At 36.5% G+C, this 21255-nt stretch overlaps 2 protein-coding genes across 2 annotated transcripts in view; both read left to right on the forward strand.

Moving 5' to 3' along the window:
* LOC110459947 overlaps window positions 1-21255 on the forward strand; it is a 34896-nt gene that overhangs the window by 8642 nt on the left and 4999 nt on the right. The window lies entirely within an intron of this gene.
* LOC110459949 (jmjC domain-containing protein 7-like) lies at window positions 11349-19981 on the forward strand. Its single transcript, XM_021512480.1, has 8 exons — window positions 11349-11592; window positions 12594-12747; window positions 13829-14079; window positions 15072-15128; window positions 16258-16353; window positions 16571-16647; window positions 17619-17778; window positions 18478-19981. Exons 1-8 carry the CDS (start codon window positions 11523-11525, stop codon window positions 18570-18572), a joined length of 960 nt encoding a protein of 319 aa, XP_021368155.1. The 5' UTR covers window positions 11349-11522; the 3' UTR covers window positions 18573-19981.

The raw sequence follows: 21255 nt of genomic DNA on the forward strand, positions 1-21255 counted from the left end.
GTTATTTGAAGACAGTCTGGCCACATATGCGGAAATATCGAGAGATATTAAGTTTTAGTATATAAACGCTGTTCAAACGGCATACACTAGATGACAATCGCGCCTACCTCTAGACGCGGTGAAGCGACGTTGACGGGTGGTAATTTAGAGATAAATTCCAGCTACATTTGAAAATATCTTCATATCTGAACGACAGGTATGCATCATTGATATACAGCGGTATAAACGAGGACATTAAAAAAATCACTAATCCCGTCAGGTGTTTAATGGGTGTTGGGAACGTCGGTACCGTCATCATATACAACCATGGAAAACCGTGTTAAAAGTCAACCAATGTAATAACGTATATGGGTATCGACCAAGGTTTACATTGGTCGCTACTGACCTCAATCACTTAAGATTTATGAAGGACAAACAAGCATGCAGTTACATATGTAGTCCCATGTACTGAATGATCGATGGAATCTGATTAATATTAAAGCGAGGCACCCTTGAGAAGCTGACCTTCTTATAGCATTTAAGACCATTTAAGGTAAATTTGTTAAATTTAATGAATTAAGAAATGGTTCAGAGAGTTGAGTGGGATGGTGGAGAAGAAGTAAGGTTAGAACCATTGAAACAAGAAACCTGGTAAAAAATAATCAATTAAATTCACCCGCGCTCAGAAGGTACCGGAAACAAACATCTAAGCAAGATTGATGGCGGAAAAGACGGAAAAAAAGAAACAGGAATGAGTTAGTGAAAGAACAGAAGTAAAGGTGGACTTTTGATAAATTGAGTGACAGTTGTTTATACATGGTCCTGGAGGCTGGATGTCTGCTTTCCTACACTAATCACTGCCCACTTAGGTACATATAAATCTATATGCTTCTGAAGAAGCTTTAAGATTCGAACTTGTGATAAATAGTAACAACCCGATCACACCTGTTGTGTTTGTTAATGTAGAACCCGATCACATCTGTTATGTGTATAAATGTAGAACACAAAAAACCCACCCATTGATTGTCCATGATAATCCTTACTGATAAGACCCGTTATTACAGCACACCGATGAACGATTTGGAGCAGGTCCATGTATTCCCCTCAGGGACACAATATGAATACGCTGTACAGTGGTTTTCTCAACCGTTATTGTGTCTGTCGTCATTCAAGGAACCTGTCTTGAACATTATCATTGGAACTTCTCAGTATAAATAAGCAAATCAAATTAAATCTACAATGCAAACATAACAGGTCATCACGATTTGGCGGTAAATACAGGCCGTGGCCACTGATAAAAAGTTCGCATTGCAACAGCTGTATACAAGCTAGTCATGATGACGATTCTAAGTGTATTTGTGTCAAATCACAAGAGAATACTTATACGTTATTACTATAATAACCAGTCAGATCAGATCATCGTCAATCACACGTTCGTTTTGTGAATAAACGTAATCATGACGATATGCAACGGATTTTCTGTTGTATTTGCCGAATCGTACTCAAAATGAAATTGACTGCTTGGAAGGTACAATGATTCAACTGAAAGCAAATATATACCACAACATCATCATAAAGGGACTAATAGAATCTTTCACCCTCTTGGGGGTGAGATAGGAGAATCATATACACAATGTAACGATAATGTTACATGCTAAATTCAGGGTTGACGTGACGTTGATGGATTGTTGACGTGACGTCATTGTATTGTTGAAGTGACGTCATGCCATTGTTATGAAAAGGGGAATCCCCCCGTCTCAACCCTAGGGTGAGACAAGGAATTCTCACACCGGTAAAAGTGCGGATACACCTGTCCAGGGTAAGAGAAGAAAAAATACTATATTGTCAAACAAAACGGGTAAAATATCTCACAGCGCGTATACAAACGGAACGAAAGATACGATAGCAGCAACACAAAAAGGTAAAATAAACGAAATAATCAACAATTAATACCGCAATGTGAGGACAAATGAACAAACTGTACTATAACGTTTGTATACCATAGTGCCAGCACAAACGATCATGCTATACCAAAACGTCAACAAACGGACACAGTATGCCATAGTGCCAGCACAAACAATCATGCTATACCAAAACGTCAACAAACGGACACAATATGCCATAGTGCCAGCACAAACGATCATGCTATACCAAAACGTCAACAAACGAACACAATATGCCATAGTGTTAGTACAAACGGACAAAATTGGAAACAAATGTGGTATCAGAAGGCAAAACAACGTGAGTAAGATACACATAACATAATTGAAAAGACACATTGAGCCTATGATGACGTTATTTATGTCACATCTTTGACTAGCGGGTAAATATATATCTTGGGGCTAATTCAAAACAATTATCATACTAGAAATGCAAAAAAAAAAAAAAATGAATAAAATCATGTTCGCAGATGCAGAAAGCCGACTAAAGTAAACATAGTACTGCGTTATATGACCATTTTGTTCAAAAAGGACGCATCAGTGCTACTAGAGATCACAATTATGAACAACAAAGGAAAGTTTGCATCAATATATTTCGAATCGTATGTATATAAGGGCAAAAAGAGAGAGGTGCCTACTCAACCCTTTAATATGTTACACATTTACAAATCTGGGAACAATAATTAAAATATACTTTAAGTGGTATTTCACGTAAACTGTGCTAGAACAAATTTTAGCTAACGGCCAACCTTGGGCCTCCTAGACCACCAGCAGAGGCACACAATGTGTCACGTAAAACAATCACTAGATCACGAGCAGTGTCATCCACTGTGTTACGTAAAACAACTACTAGACCTTCAGCGGAGTCACCCACTGTGTCACGTAAAACAATCACTAGACCATCAGCAAATTCACCAATATTGTCACGTAAAACACTCACTAGACCACCAGCAGGGTCACCCACTGTTTACGTAAGACAATCACAGCATAGTCATCCACTGTGTCACGAAAAACAATCAATAGACCACTTGCAGAGTCATCCACTGTGTCACATAAAACAATCACTAGACCACTTGCAGAGTCACCCACTGTGTCACGTAAAACAATTAATAGACCACTTGCAGAGTCATCAACTGTGTCACATAAAACAATCAATAGACCACTTGCAGAGTCATCCACTGTGTCACATAAAACAATCACTAGACCACTTGCAGAGTCACCCACTGTGTCACGTAAAACAATCAATAGACCACTTGCAGAGTCATCAACTGTGTCACATAAAACAATCAATAGACCACTTGCAGAGTCACCCACTGTGTCACGTAAAACAATCACTAGATCACAAGCAGAGTCATCCACAGTGTCACGTAAAACAATCACTAGACGACCAGCAGAGTTACCCACTCTGTCACGTAAAACAATCACTAGACAACCAGCAGAGTCACCCAATGTGTCGCGTAAAACAATCACTAGAACATCAGCAGAGTCATCCACTGGGTCACGTAAAAAATCACTAGACCAACTGCAGAGTCACCCACAGTGTCACGTAAAACAATCACTAGACCTTCAGCCGAGTCACCGTCTGTGTCACGTAAACAATCACTAGACAATCAGCAAATTCACCAATATTGTCACGTAAAACAATCACTTGACCACCAGACGGCCAGCAGTGTCCCAAACTGTGTCAAGTAAAACAATCACTAGACCACTTGCAGAGTCACCCACTGTGTCACGTAAAACATTCACTAGACCACAAGCAGAGTCGCCGACTGTGTCACGTAAAACAATCTCTAGACCAACAGCAGAGTCATCCACTGTGTCACTAAAACAATCTCTAGACCACCAGCAAAGTCACTAACAGTGTCACGTAAAACAATCACTAGACCACCAGCAGAGTCACCCACTGTGTCACTTAAAACAATCACTAGACCACCAGGAGTGTCACCCACTGTGTCACGTAAAACAATCACTAGATCATCAGCAAAGTAACCAATATTGCCACGTAAAACAATTACTAGACCACCTGCAGAGTCACCCAAAATGTCATGTAAAACAATCACTAGACCACCAGCAGAGTCATCTAATGTGTCACGTAAAACAATCACTAGACCACCAGCAAAGTCACCCACTGTGTCACTTAATACAATCACTATACCACCAGGAGTGTCACTCACGGTGTCAATTAAAACAATCACTAGATTCATGTACACAACAGCTAGATTAAAATGTATCAAATATTGTTTGTAGGTGCAGACAGCCAAACAAAGTCACCATCAGTCTATTTCGTCAATTAAGGGCTCGCCAGAGGTAAAAGAGGTCAAACGAATGAAAACAATTAATTTAAAAAGAACCAGTTTTTCGTACATATATATGATCTCGGCATATCCATGTCTTCTTGTAAGGGTGAACACCTGTCAGGTTTGATCGCTTTATTGTCACACACATATTGATTACTTATCATATTCTTTACTTTAACAAATGGTTCATTGCTCTTAACGTGACAAATTCAAGACCAAATCTACTGTATGAATAAACTTTTTACTTTCAATTTTTGTCTCTGAGATATATTTCTTTATTCAAGCATACACACATTAGGTCAAGTCATACAGAACGAAAAAGCGCCACAATGTCATCATGTAACGTTCACAAGAATCTACACCAGGACAACCCCACAATATCTTCAATACAATAGCTACATTTTCCTCTACACCAGATAAAACATTGAAATAGTATTTGGTGAAGTCTTAACACCTTATCCATAAAATATAGCCCGAAAAATAAAATATTGATAAATACATAAGATACATGAACAAAAAGGTTGTAAAAGTTAGAGAAAATGCTACTGAGATGACAGTTATTCAAATATAAAACAGATCATTTTTATCTCAATGTTCTTCTTATACTGATGGCAATCTTTAAAAAATGAAAATTATCTACCATCAGCAGGGAGTGTCATGCCAGCATTAGTCCTCGTAACTGTCTTAACCTAACAGGTACGGGGACATTGCCATAACATCCAATCTAACGTTACTTAATGTCTTATTCCGTCTTAGAATGGTATTAATTGTTACAAAGGAAGGTGCTATGATTGGAGCCGTTTGCCATTGTTTTATTTCTGTCGCATTTTACAATTGACCTGTTTGCGTCATTTGTGACATGTATGGGATTGTGTATAATAAGCTGACCAATTACGACATAGAAACTTAGCATATTAGTATAAACATATATATCTAGTACTGTTTTCTTTTTAATCATACCTGGCTAAAGATATTTGTTTCTGTAACAATAGAAAACAAACAAAATACATATCTGTTCCTTACCTGTAGATACCAAAATAAGCGTAACTCTCTAAATACATTATTATTGACGAGATATTAACAGCATATTGTCGGTTTTTTCAAAAATCTTTGGTGTAAAACACATGGGCTATAAATGGGCGGATAACTCTAAAATGGGACACTTTTAAATTTCCACACCGTCGTTCTTATATCTTTATGAATGACTCAAAGAGACTGAAGCGGTGAAAGTACCCGGGACAGCATTCTTTGAGCTTCTGTTTTATTTTGTGATATTCTGTTTTATTTTATGAGCTTCTGTTTAATTTGAATTTACAAGAATAACATGAGCTTTATCTTACCTATATTCTATTATGTCAGAAGCTCAAGCAATGTGACGTTCGCATGTTACGTAATATACTTCATCATATTAAATTACTCTTTTGTTGATCTCTGATATTTACTGAGTAAGAATACAACTTTCAGAATGAGATAAGATAAACTTTATTTAAAGTCAGCTATTCGAGGAATAACAATTGAAGCGGTTGATTCTTAGTTAATTACATTGTTCAATAAATTATCGCTAGTATAGACTTCTTTGTAAGTAGGAAGTAAGAGTAGTTTTGATTGGCTAATGAAAGAAGGAAGTTCATTGGATGGCTAGGTATATAAATAGCCTCTAAAAAGGTAAACAGTGACGAAGCTGAATAAGTTTGGGCCTAGCTGCATAAGCTAGGGTTCCACTGTATTCCTTTATAGTAAATGCTCAAAATAAATTGTATTACTGGATAGTGTGCATAGTCGGTATCAGTACAGGGCGACGCACTGTTGATACAGAGTGACAGCTACCAAGACACAGGGTTTACCAAGGCATAGGTTTCATAGTGGCTAGGGTGACTTGGTCAAAAGGCAGTCGCGGTAAAGGGTGACGTGGTCAAGGGGTGTCGAGGTAAAGGGTGTACACAGTCAGGGGTCTCGCAGGGTGACGGATATATTGTGATACAGTTGTTTTAGTTAGCTTTTTGACTATACCAGTGTTAGAGGTATATTAATATTAATGTAAAATATCTACCGGGTATAGATTAGGCAGTAGTGATATGAGCCAGTAGTTTGTTGAATCATTAGGTAATAGTTATTTGAGTCAGATAGACGGCCATCATTTGGTTGTCGACATTTATTTGTTACAACAATTACTGGGTCCAAGATAGAACTTGGTAACGGACTGTAGGCACAGAAGTATTGCAATGCTGCTATTTTTAGTTTTATCCAGTTGTCACATAACGCCTCACAATACGACTTACATTACAGGTATAGCAATTATGAAGCTACCAGAAAGTATTCATTGCATAAGTAAAAATATAACTAACTTGTTTGCTATAGTATAATGTGTCTGGGTAGATATTCCGTCTTTGCGTATTGCAGAGTTATTTTCTCTTGAGAGCAGGTATTGATTGTTACGTCACTTGTTTTTGAGAGTAACGACATCAATTTTTGAGAAAACGACGTAATTTTCTCACACAAACCAATGACGTAACAATCGATACCTGCTCCCAAGAGAAGATAACTCTGCAATACGCAAAGACGGAATACTGTACGTTTGTGACAGGAAAGGCTGGAATCTGAACTCTGGACGTCCCAACTGTAGACAACCGCTCTCATCTGCCTAGTCACCGACAGTCACCCGGCAAGTTCGGCTACACCGTTCCCTCCTCTGTCTAAGCCATCGCCCCTCAATACAACACTACTTACAATTCAGGTTCGGTTACTTCTTGTCAAGCGTACACACAGTACTTAAAACAAGGGATGGTCACAGGCACAACAATAATAGGAACGGGAAAATGCAACTGGCTAGGTCGATATTCGAGCCGGGACTTCCAAACATTCCATGGACGATCTAACCAGTCGCCATTAGAAACCCTACCCAGTCAGTCCCGCTTAATGGACATAGTGTGTGTCGGATAGTGTGTGGAATCGGTTGAGATTTCAACATCGATGATCGGATATAATTGGTTAGTGTCAACGATCGAATTTCGATTATTAATCGGTTAGCCTACCGTTACATAATCCTTAGGCCTATTTCCTCCGTAGCAGAGTTCGCCGTCATTTTGATTTTATATTAGCTTTATTCCGCGTAGTTTCGTATCTTTATTTTTTATCATACCATTTCAACGTAACAATCATTATTGATGAACAGTTATCTTTTATATTTTTTGCAATTTATTATGTTTAAATATCATGATTGGTAAGAAGTTATAGTTAAGAGTAAAATGACATATGAACCCCCGTTCTCTCTTAGTGAAAATGAAAGTAGAACTCGCACTTCCGGTTTTGAAAACAGCCATCGATGATGTTGACATCTCATAATCGATTGTTGGGAATCGGTTGCCTTTCCGATTAGATATCGATTATAATCGATCATCGGGACAACACTAGTGTCGGATATATACTTAGTTTTAACAAGCTCTCTAAAATATGCTGTATTCACCTAAAATTTAAACCCCCTGATAAGTCATGTTCAAAGACCTAAAATTAAAAAATCGGAACTTATATAAGTTATTTGTATATATTGAAATTGTACATTGGCTATACAAAAATACATAGCCAGGTTAACGTAGTCAAAACTAAGGCATTAAGGCTGATGTCTTCAAATGACCCATAATTTAAAATTTATTTAAAATTTATTTAAATACCTAGGTCGTGCGGAGCTTTATTTATCTTCTACTAGCTTTTGAGAGGAATTCCGACCTCAAATAAAGATAGATGTTGCAATGCGAAACCACTAAATCGTAGTTAAATACCCTAGTAATACATTTTATCAATTTATAAATACGAAAACAAAGGTAAATGAACTTTAGATGATGTGCCATTTGATAACATTTAATGATTATGTGAATGCGCTAGACATGTTATAAACATTAAAGCTGAAAAGTGCAATAATGTTTATAACAAGTCTAGCTCTTTCATAACAACATTGGATGTTAATAAAGGACATTTTATATGAAGTTTAAGTAGTGTTTATGGTCAAAGGTCTATGGTTTTACACATATATACCGGTAAAATATGTTACACGGACGTTTTACTATGATTTTTGTACTTTCCCATAGCAACAATCATTTTCTTGTGAGGCCGGTATACATATGTATAGTTAAAGAGAAACAAAATCCTGCATGACCTAGGTATATAAATGATCTTCAAATAACATGGCATTTTGTAACATTCAGCAAGATCAATTTATTTAAATTACATATATATGTTCCGATTTCTGATAAGTGTATTTGAATACATTATGACTTGCCAGGGAGTTGAACTTTAGTGTGACTATTACATCTTTTAGGTACTTGTTGAACCTCTGTTTCACGCCAATACCAAAACTGTTGTTATATTTAAAATTTCGATAACACCATAGTGTTGGCCTTTTCTATCAATTAGTCATTGTTTCAATGTAACGATGTTCGATGTTTCTTTGGTTAAGGAGTTGGTGCTATTGGGAGTGTTTCATCAAGCACGGTAGGGTTATCGTCCCTGAATTGTTAATATAATAAATATAGCAAAACAGACAAGATATTTACGGGCTTTTCCGTAAGGGGAAGTACAGGAAAATCTTCTTGTGGGAGGAAACCTTGGTGAAAAGCAAGTGCACTATCCACTGCACCACCAGACTACTATACTTATAGCTGTACGCAAAGTGCATATTACTTTTTGTAACCAGCTTTCCATATTTTACCGTATTAGCATATTTGGACACTGAACTTATGAGGCAAATATCGTGGTCTTCCTCGCATAATTTTTGTTATCTGCTTAGGACTGTTCATTGACAAAATTAAAATGTATTTATTACCCCATCGCAACACTCTTACGTGGATGCTAAACCCTGAATAAAAACAAACAAAATAATCAAACAGCAGCACATCAACTCTCCCTAAGGGGGAGATAATCTACGACGCAAATCCTCTCACCATGACGCTGGTCTAGACAAACATATTACTGTCGATACACACGGAATGTCAGATTTATGTCAGAACATAGATTTATGACGTCATCAACTCATTATATGTTACAAAAAAACCCACATGAGTTCGAAATCTCAGACAAATTTGCGAGTTTTGACAGCAGAAATGCGTCGGTATACTGATCACAGCTCGAAAATATAGTGCACAGTTTCCAAACAGGAATTGACCATTCCATCGGATTTGCATGGCGTTGTATATTAGATACACAAACTATTAAATGTATCGTAAATGGGACATCAAAGGGAGACCTTAGACTAAGTGTCGTGTTTACACGTCTAATGGCGTGCTACAACTCTAGTAAATAACACAGGGACCTGATAATCTGTTACAGCAACATTTGGACCTAAACTAAGGTGTTCAGAGTAGTTTTACATGTTTTAGGGGTTTACATCGACTTTCGGTAAAAATGACCCCAAAGATCACATACTCGATCTAAACCCTATAAAACATGTAAAATTACTCTGAACACATTAGTTTAGGTCCAAATGTAGCTGTAACAAATTCTCAGGTCGTTAATGTCTCATGAAACATGAAACAAAGTCTTGAAAAGTATATCTTGTTTTCTTCTTTTTATGCTTTAAAAACTAAACTGTCATTTTTGTGTGTGATACTAAAATTGGTACAGAATGTTGCTGATCTACTGTTTTAGAATTATATAAACTTTAATAAAGCATTAGCCGTATTTTTTAATCATTGCATCTGTACACTCATGTTGTTATCGTACTACGTGTATCGGCCCGGTCGTGTATTGTATTTGATAGTGGGACTCTTCATGTTCCTAAATACTGTAACAAGTTTGATTTAAACTGTATTTGTTCAAGTAATGGAACACATGGCATGAAAAGTATAAATCACATTAGCAAACATGACGGGGAAACAAGTACTGTGTACCTATATAAATACTTCTGGTCTTTCTAACAAATAGTGGCCTTATAAATCACTTATATCTGATAATGCTACAGGTACAAGTAGACATACTAAGAAAAAATATATGGTAATGGACACGTAACAATAGATGCAATGATATTCTATGAAATAGTAAGTAAGCATACCATTATTGTGAGGACAATTTCATTTAATCGACATGTTGATATGCTTGTACTACTTAACCAAAACGTTCAGACTGGACAATGACGTTTTGCACTCTCTCGAATATATGTAATCAATAGCTTTGTTGGTTACAAAATTTCCAGTGTAAATTTGGCTACAGTGACAATAAGTGACCTTTTCAACTTTCACAACAATGTCAGTTATATTAATTTTTTTTTTATTTGAAAGTGTTATTATTACACTGTTTTGTTTTTGTGATAACCTATAATCTTCGTCTGAATATCATTAAATCAATACCACATGCACTTACCAATATTCATTTTTGAGAAATATAACAAACGTTGTATATTTAGTTCTTGTAGCATTCAAACTATTTATTATGTTTTCACATTTAATACAAAAATAAATAAACATTTACCCTTTGACAAGATAGTAAAATATCGAGGCACCAAAACAGTTTTTCATTTGTTTTTGATTGATTCAAGCTTAACGGATACCTTAACATCGATATCAAAGATTATATGCTATATATGACACAGAATCATTAAGAACTAACAGAGTATAAGAAGTTTTGTGACATTGTGTTACAGGTAAAAGTAAAATTGGGTCATTGCTCATCATTCAAGTGCAAATATTAATCAATAAATGACATTTTAAATGTTTAGGTATGGGACCTTTTGGAATGGGGGTGTTTGTCAGAAAAAGGTGGCTGTGTATTGTTAACAAAATGATAGGACTATAACTACATATATATATATGTACATGCAGTAGAAATCATTCAGGATTCACCTCATGTGAAGGAAAATCCCAAACGTAACCTCTTTTCTCTGACTCCCTCCCGTTCAACTAGATAAAAATAATTAAATATCGTAATTGAACACGTTTATTAATATAAAGAGATATTGATTAGATTTGCATAACGTCAAGATATATCTTAAATAGCATTATCGTTCATATAATTTATTTTTTAATTCATATTTGATAAGCAGTAAGCAGGACATTTTAAAATAAAATCCACGACTTATTTCTTATTCCTGGTTTTATTGTGTGGTTTGCTTTAGTTAGAGTTGTCTTTCTTTGTATTGAAACTCTTATGAGCAGCCACAGGTGTAACGTACCATTTCTCGGTCAATAATAAGAGATCATGGTAGTTTGGCGTGTAATAGGCCTATACACCTGATCGCACATGATCCACCAAAGATATAATGTTTCTAGGATTACGAAATGAGCCGACAATCAAACAATTTGGCTGAAATCATGTGCCCGTCATGAGTAGTCAATCTGACGTCTGTACCGAAATAACAGAATGTTTGAGGAATGTGGCCGAGGAAGCACGAGGTAGGTACAGTTTACATTGTAGCCACTCACGAAATGTCATTACCGGCAATAAGGCACGTGACTTCATAAGGAAACGTATATACATGTTCATGTTGCTCCACCTTCTTTGGATAATTATCGGACGTGAGAGTTAGAACTTGCTCTGTATTAGACTTGCACAAGTCCGGTGATGTGCAGCACGCCTGGTGCGAAACATTTGGACATGTCAAGATGGCGCGTGGTTTGTCCGTCTTTCTTTATCTTTGAACGACTTGTTTTAAAGAACCATAATGTTTTGAATCGGGATAATTAATTAACGTGTTAAAAATGACTTACTTTCTCGGTTACATTTGTCGAGTTTTGAACATTTCACGGAGACAACTTAGAACATCAAGGCATGGTATTTGTTCGCTAGCTTGGTCTATTAATTTTCTTAAAATACAAGACCTTGACATACATTTAGTGTCACGGGGGTCAAAGATATTAAAAAATCATGCAACTTCTTATGACTATTGACGCTTTGGATACTAATATTTTGCTTATACAAGTAGATTGTTTTTTAGAGACTATCAAATGTGCTCAAATATATTTATATATTTATATCCAGGATCACAGGGGTCAACTGTGTGACTTTGTTTGGAGAAATGAAGGGCTATAAACATTGTTCAACAAAATTTCTGATGATCAATTGATGTACCATGAAGCATATCGAGGAGGTTATATGTTCTGATGAAGGGCTTAACATTGTATGCCTTTTGCATAAATTTGTTAAATCATTGTGTCATTAAAATTGGATGACAATTCAAGTAATTGGATGGTATAATAAAAACGAAATGTCCAGTACTTATATTGTACCTCGGCTATGTTGAAAATTGAGTAAAAGTTGTTAGAATTTAGATCAATTTACTGGATAATCTCTGAAATTTTCATATCTCAAACTTGTCTCTTGTCTTATGCTAAAATCAGACAAGGCTATTATGGTGCCCATACATTATAAGTGTGTTTAACACTTGTCGTTTCAGAACTGTACCTGGATAAACAAGTGTCCGTCCTCAGCGCCCCCGTGTCCCCACTGACCTTCTACAGGCAGTATGTGGCTCCCAATAAACCAGTTGTTGTGGAGGGCGCCATCCGGCACTGGTCAGCTCTACAACAATGGGATGAATCTTATTTTAGGTACCTCATGCCACAGCGCTTGCATCGATTGGTCGTCATAAAATAGTACAAGCATGGCTGTTAGTTGTATCATAAGTCAGAATCAATGGGGCATTTAGACGTACATTGTGGGATCGTTGTATTAGGCAATGATTTGTTTAGTGATGGGGCAATCAGGTTTGGATCAGGCTGCATTGGCCGAAAGGACCCGGTAGGTGAGGGTAGATTCCTAGCGTTGTAGTTATTTTCTACTTACAGCGGCACATGGTTGTCAAACCAGGATATTTTACACTTGGCTTCTACATTGAGTCACATTGGCTGTCGGTTTGCCGTCACGTCACGACAGTTTTCAAACATCCACCGCTCATCGACCACTTGTGACTGTTGGTGACTTCATTTTGGTCAATGGCTGCCTATGGTTGTCACAGCAGGAACGTTTACGCTAGATTTGTTTTGGTTAGTGTTTGGCCTCATTGGCAAGCACTGTGCTGTCAATTTACGAGTTTTTAAACTTCAAGTAGGAGGTGGAATGAAGATATCATGCCTTTAAAACTGTAAAGTTATAGTCTAACGTAGACTAACCTAGCTGTTCTGTCTGTCAACAATGGGCGGTCTCATTTGATAAATTGCGGTCACCTGGGGCACAATCCATTATCAGGAAGACGTAAAAGTTACTGAACGTTTGATACCAGTGAAATAAGTAAATGATGTACCAGATTCTTTTATTGTTGGTAAATTAGCTCCATGGATTTGTGATATGTGGTTTGATTTGAAGTTTAATAATTCTTTGATGCAATGCCTGTTTTGACTGGCACAGTAGTAGTTCATCAGTGTTTTCATTGGAAGTTCTATAGTTCACAGATGCACCACATGCTTTGATTGGCCGTAAGAGTAATGAAATTGGCTAATTGATTGACAATGTGGTTTGATTTGAAGTTTAATAATTCTTTGATGCAATGCCTGTTTTGACTGACACAGTAGTAGTTCATCAGTATGTTTTCATTGGAAGTTCTATAGTTCACAGATGCACCACATGCTTTGATTGGCCGTAAGAGTAATATAATTTATTAATTAATTGACAATGTGGTTTGATTTGCTACAGGAAGAAGATCGGCGATGTGAAGGTATCGGTGACCGTCACGCCTAATGGATATGCCGACGCTGTAACAGAGGGCAAGTTTGTGATGCCGGATGAAAGAAAGATGTCGATGTCTGAATTCCTGGATAATTTGGAAAGACCGGACGATCACAGGGTGTTCTATATACAGAAACAGAACTCCAACCTTACCGAGGAGTTCTCGAGCATCATTAGTGACGTAGACAGTCATATAGACTGGGGCACGGAGGCGTTCGGTGAGCTTTCCATCGGCTTTTTGTAATTTATAATTTGACAGGATACATGAAACATTTAATGTCCTTGTGGAAAGAAAACATGAATCTTTTGTTTCCCGAAATTTATTCCGAGGTGAATATGACAAATTTAAGGGAAACAATGAATTTCCCCCTACTGTTAGAGCAATAGGTATTTTATTATACTGAAATAAACTCCATAGGGAAGATGACCAGGGGTCCGCGCCATTGTCCCTGTCTGTTACTGGGTATTCAGAAGAGGTTTGTTTTGCTCATTTCGCTCCATATAAGAGAAAATGACAGGGGTAACTCGGTATGCACAGCTTGAAGTTTGACGCCTAATGGGTATGCTGACGCTGTAACAGACTGGTGTGTGTTAGATTTTGAAAATATTGTCTGGTATATGCATTGTTCTGTTCTTTTGCGATATGTAAAGTAGTTACTCGTCTTCTATAAAAGGTCTATTACACGTAAGCCTGCCTAATCGTTATGTTCAATGTATATGGGTCTGTTGGTGCTTATATCGAAATTCTAAGTTTGAAAATTTACACTGATTTCCTTCACAGTTTTGAATACTCGGCATTGAAGAAAGAAAGGGAGTTGTTTATGATCGTTGTCGTTCGTTATCAATCCATTGTATTCTGTTTTTTACCCGTCGGGATTTTTTGTTACAAAAACTTCAGGACATAAAGGTCAATCAAACTTTTGCTGATTCTTACACCAGTGTAGGAGTCACTAGTACAATGTATTTTAAATTGATATCAATTACGCACAATCAGTTGTACTTCTTTTCGTCAAGTTTTCGCTTGCGTGTTTTTGCTTTTCAAGCAAAGTTAAAGATCCCTAGTAAAACCAGTTCTACAAATTACAAGTTACAATTTCATTTCATGTAGAACTTCATTCTTAGGAGTGATCATTGACATTGTATTATTACGTTCTTATTCTCTGAATGGAGTGGACATTATGACATGTAAATAGTGATGTTTTTACCGTAGGACAACCACCTGATGCTGTCAATTTTTGGATGGGCGATGGCAGAGCTGTGACCTCAAGTAAATATGTTTCGCAGACAATCAACAAGGGCGTTAGTAGTTATAAGCATGCCAAATATACACAGAGGGCGAGAATGTGTTACAAGTATGCAAAAAGAAAAAAAAAACATGAGTGGAGGGTGTGATTCTAACATATACATTTCACATGTAAACATCCCGTAAAGGCCAGGGTGTTGTTTAAACATTTTTAGGTAACCCGTGAGAGCAGGGATGTGTTATAAGCATGTGAACTATACCCTGGGGGCTAAATGTGGTGCAGGTTTTCCAACCTTCCCATGGGGGCGTAAAAGTGTTGCGATTTTCCACCCATCCTGTGAGGGCGAAAAGGTCTGGTGCATAGTATTCATTCCATGTTGCTGAAGGAATGAGGTGTTTAAAAAGAAAAATGGTAAATGAGGTTTGTAATACACTTTCACTTATTTCAGTAAATTGTGTTGTAAAACATCATAATATGAAGCAGGTTCATTTCAATCCTTGCATTCAGATTAAAACCTGTAAAGAAAACTCCTGTATAAGGGATATAACTTGGATAAGACTACATTTTTCTATTGAAGAAAGTCTTTAAACAAATGGTGGTATGGCTCTTTGTACTTGAACCTGTGGTTACATTAAATTCGAGTGTAATAGGCTTATTGATATGTTTGTGTGTTCATACAAACATTTAAAGTTCGTAAATTTATATACAGGTTGTACGGAAGAAATCTATATTGATCTTAACCTTCCATTTTAGGACTATGTTGTAAGGACATGATTATGGTGTGGACAAGCATACCAATCACCTCCTTAATGTGAAAGTGTGTTATGATGATATCAACTATCACTGAAGGTTGAGCGCATAGCACGTATGCAATCATGTGCGAGCAAGTGTGTAATAAAAACATGGCGGCCACCACGCTACAAAATACAGATTCTTTGTGACAGATTTTGTGATAAAAATGGAACGCATGCTTAAATAAATGTTGTTTTTATGGTTTGAACAGACATCAATCTGATTAAAACCAAAAAGCGATCAAATTGTTATAAACTGGAACTCTGCAGTAAAAATATACAACTAAATAGTCATGAAATATTTTTATGAACCTTAACATTAACTTGACGCAAGCTGATAGTTTTATATTTTGGTTTCCAGTGCACAGAGACCACTACGAAAACCTGTACTGTGTGATAAGGGGATGGAAAAAGTTTATCCTCATACCCCCTACCGAACTCGCTCATGTCCCGTATGGTAAGACATTTAACAGCCTTTTTACTGTACAAATCTCGTTCGAATGTCTTAACAAGACGGAAGTAATTGGTTAAATGAATGCGTTTTGCTAGCATTCCTCTTTGTTTTGAGAAATGTTCAGTTTTTGAGATGGTGGGCATCTCCAGTGCACTAAAGATTTCCCTGAGTAATCTATATCATAAGGTTTACTTGATTATATTTTACGTTTGTTTTACAGAATTATATCAAAGTGCTTATTACCGAGAGAAAGACAAAGGTGGATTTGAAATCGTAGACGATGAGGCAACAGGCAAGGTATTATTGTTTCTTATCATTAGAGGTAAACCATACTCTATAATTGTTTTGGTCGTTTACAATGACAGCTAAGTCGATACTGCTCATGCATTGAAAACGGATTTTGTTACGTTGTGGCCATGCTCAAAATAATAACAGACCCCGTATGTGGGATCTGCATATAAAATAAATGAATATACAGCATTTTATATAGCGCACTATCTAGCTAACATAAACCACTCTAAATCGCTTTACAGTACATATATATACAATTTTATACAGTCGATACAATTAGCATATATATTAATCAATGCGATATTGAGGAATTCGCAGGAGCTGCTTTATCAGGCGCTTACTAATAGGCATATGCAACCTGGCTAATTTCTCCCTATGTGTGGTATGCCTGTGTGTGTGCTGGAGATGTATTGTGCTCTGTTTTTAGTCGGTCCGTGCTTCCAACGGTATCATTTATAGTGCCACCTCGCTTGAATGCTACAGCACAGATACCGCAACACCCACCCCAGACCATTTTATACTCCACCTGGGTTGTTGGATTTGTGTGGGTAGGAGAAAAACACTTTCTCTGAATATTCCATGCGTATGGCGACCTCGGGGGTCGAACCTCGGCCACCTGCTTGGAAGGCCGGAGTGTTAATCACTCGAGCAATACGCCCATAATATCTACATGTTTAATGCTTCATGGCTATGGTGCCTAATGCTACAGTTACAGAGTAGAGGGTTAGTAGACACCTGTGTAATATTCATGATCAGGGCCTTGGCACTAGTGTAAGTTGATTAACATACAGGCCTGTCTAACACAGATCTTATTACTGTCGTGTTGGATAATGACTAGACAAAACAAATTTCAAAGTGACAACCAGAAACAGCTTCATTTGTCCATACTGTTGTACACTGTGCGTAGTCATTGTATTCTGATAGAGAGTTGTACATGCTGACGAGTTTATTGTTGTGTACATCTCATTACATCCTAGGTGCCCTGGGTGGCGATTGATCCCCTGAGTCCCGACCTTGATCGCTACCCCCAGTATCGACATACACGACCCATGGAGGTGACAGTACATGCCGGTCAGACGCTGTACCTGCCCTCACTATGGTTTCACCATGTCAGCCAATCACACGGCTGCATTGCAGGTATAATTTTTTCGATACACTTTAGAACGCTTGTTTTTGATAGGTAAGTTGGTTATTTGGAAAACTCACCATCAGATGGAAACAATAATGCCAAACCTGATCAACGTTCATGGAGGGCGTCGATATTTAATGATGCACCATACGTGCCTGTCGATTGCATTGCTTTTTCTTTTAGCGTATTGATGTACAATATGCACATCATTTATCGACCTATCAACATTAACATGTTTGAAGGTAGTTTGTTGTCAATATATACTAGTGGCTATTCCATTTGCTTGTGCACTGACCTTTTGGAGAATACTCGGTGGATATTTAACACAGTTACACAAGCCATACCTCTAAACTGAGACGTTCTTGTAACTATAACGTCGCTGCAAGTTAGATAGATTTCGACTTTTTATTCTCTATTTCCACCTTTTCATTATTGTCATTTCGTTTTGTTACGTCATTTTTCTTGGACTCTTTGTTTTTGACGTCGCACGTAAATTTGTATAAGTCGTACATAACATGATTATGTAAAACAAATCCCAGATTATTGCTAGGTCTATATTTCTCTGTCATGTCCTGGGATAACTCCAGGAATAAAATGTAATAAGGTCGGACGAGTGAAATTGTTTGAATTATATGATTAGTACTGGTCGTAAGGTGTGTCCACAAAACAATATAAGTAGATATTAAGTTGGGCGCTGTTTGTTTCAGTGAACTTCTGGTACGACATGCAGTATGATATCAAGTATAACTACTACAAGTTCCTGGAGAGTGTAAGCAAGGTCGTGTCTGCAGAGAAGCAGTGATTCTGTCAATTCATTCGAGAATGAATGAGAAAACATACAAGAAACATTGATTATTGTCCGGAAACAGCGACCCTACTAGATCCTGGAGAATGTAAACAACATGGTGTCTGCAAAACAAAAACAAGATAAACAATAATGATCCAGCAAATTCCAAGAGAGTGTGAACGATATTGAGTTTGCAAGACAATGATCCTGAAAATTCTAGGAGAGTGTGAACAATATTGAGTTTGCAAGACAATGATTCTGAAAATTCTAGGAGAGTGTGAACAATATTGTGTCTAAAGAAACTCCGTTATCCCGCAAGTGCCTAGAGATTGTGAGTAATATTGAGTCTGCAAACAAACTGATCAAACCAGTTCAAGAAAAGAGTTACCAATACTGTATCCGTAAACAAACGGTCCTAAGAGTTACTTATACTGTATCCGTCAACAAATCTGTCTGCAAACAAACTCTCCAATATTGTACATTGTTACCAATACTAAGTATATGAAGCCAACTATATATACTAGTATATAATCATATATATTATTGTAAGGTGTTGAGGAATGTTACGTAAACAAACAAGTTTCTCCCAGAAAAATATCCAGACATGGAATCAGATCCGTGGCGTTTAAATTATAACCTTACAACAAATGCATTTATTCGCGCCGAAGCATGTCTAACAAATGCGAACATACATGTATAAACTGTAATATCTGTCACTCCTTACGATACGCAGTAAATATACGCTAGTGAGAATATAACTTATAATATTATAATTAACTGATTGATTGAGTTTGGAAAAATATTATATGGTAATCATGATAAAGTTAGGGTCTGTTTTATTGAAATAAATGATAAAAACAATTGAACGTCTTGTATGGATTGTGTGGTCAAAATATCCGGTGTCCGTTTACATGTAGGTTTATCCAGCACAACCGGTAGACTGTTTATGTGTAACGTTTCCGTGACTAGTACGATATGTATTGTGTGTGCTTTTTCAAAACAAAACATTTTTATCTTGTGGAGGTTACAGAGTACATATTCTTCTAAACATAAGCAATCTATACGTATACCTGACCTGATGTAGACCGTATCCTGAATGTAGTATCTGCTATTATCCTGTTATTTTCCTTTCATCGGAAATTGATTAATCTTCTACTTCTAGTTCACAATACACCGGATACATTTTGCTAGACTGAAGGTTATACGCTCACATCGGACATCGTGAGTAATACACCTTAGTAAGAAATTACCTATATCCACTCTTCCTTTTGTCGAGTATTTTAATATTTTAATTTTTATGTTTGTACATAGATACAAACGGCGATCACTTCAATTGAAGTCGATACACAGATCCTTCTGTTATCCTTATGAATTACAAAGATATGATGAGAGTACCCAAAATGGAACACTTTTAATATATATGATGCAGCTATTTTTTTTTTATTTTGCAATACAAATAAATGGTCTGTATTCTAAATTAAGATTTATATAGTTTGTTTGCATTTCCAATATCTGCCTACCTCTTAGACATTGCTCATCAACTGAAATATCATAAAACTGAAATGAAAAAGAAAAAAAACCGAGAAGCGGTACGGTGCGACAACACATATATCCTATCATATTTCTTAACATGAAAAGCTATAAGTTGATAGGACCTTAAACAATACTAAATCAAACCAAACCAAACCTACCACTAGACTACCGTGCCTCCTAAACACTTGAAATACTCTTATAATATTTATATTGCTAAGGGGAATTCGTGAATCAATGAAGCATTGATGTACAAACATTGAAATTAAGAATGAAAGGTATAAAAGTGCAACTAACAAACACATTATCACACCCTTCAAACCTTATAACGTAAAAATAGAAAGGGAACATAAAACATGCACTAATAACTAAAGGTAGAAAACGCCTCAAAAGCCACTACAGAAACAAAATGGAATAACACAACACCTTACACATCAGAACATTGGAGACAATGATAGAAATAAAACACTTTAGATACTACAAAAGATAAAAACCTCCTACATTTTCAGTACATACTGCAACACAGGTTACACATACCTCTAACAAGTTCGTGTATACATACATTTGTAAAATAGCAATGAGTCTATTTTTTTGAACTACGAAATGTCAAATACAAGTTTGCACCACATTCAACCATTGGTAATAGAAACATCAGAAACAAACATAAAATTTTCTAACTTTAACTAACTTTATTCAACAAAAAAAACCCGAAAAAATGTAGAGAAAATTCCACTGATATTGTTCTACAGCGTACATGTATGTTAATCCCGTTATGGCTGTATATGACAAAGTTCAACGCAAGTAATGAAGTGAAAAAGGGAACACGATTTGTAACATTCGTATATACATGCACGGCTCCTAGACATCAGTCAATTTAATTTTACTATGATCGAGACGATGTGTTTTTATATTTATTATCATGTTATATATACCCAGAGAAAATTAACTATAATGTCATGTTATATATTGTCAGATAACATTTATTATAATGTCATTTTGTTTAAATTCAAAAAATATTAATTACATGTTTCATGTCATATATTCAGAGAATAATTATTCCCGTGTTGTATATTTTCAGAGAATTACTTTTTGTTTAAAAACCCCTATTCGATAGCGGTGCTTACTATAAGTCATTCAGTACATAACAATGTAAACATGTATTGAACTA

The sequence above is a fragment of the Mizuhopecten yessoensis genome, unplaced genomic scaffold, assembly GCF_002113885.1.
Source record: "Mizuhopecten yessoensis strain PY_sf001 unplaced genomic scaffold, ASM211388v2 scaffold10275, whole genome shotgun sequence".
NCBI classification, from domain to species: Eukaryota; Metazoa; Mollusca; class Bivalvia; order Pectinida; family Pectinidae; genus Mizuhopecten; species Mizuhopecten yessoensis.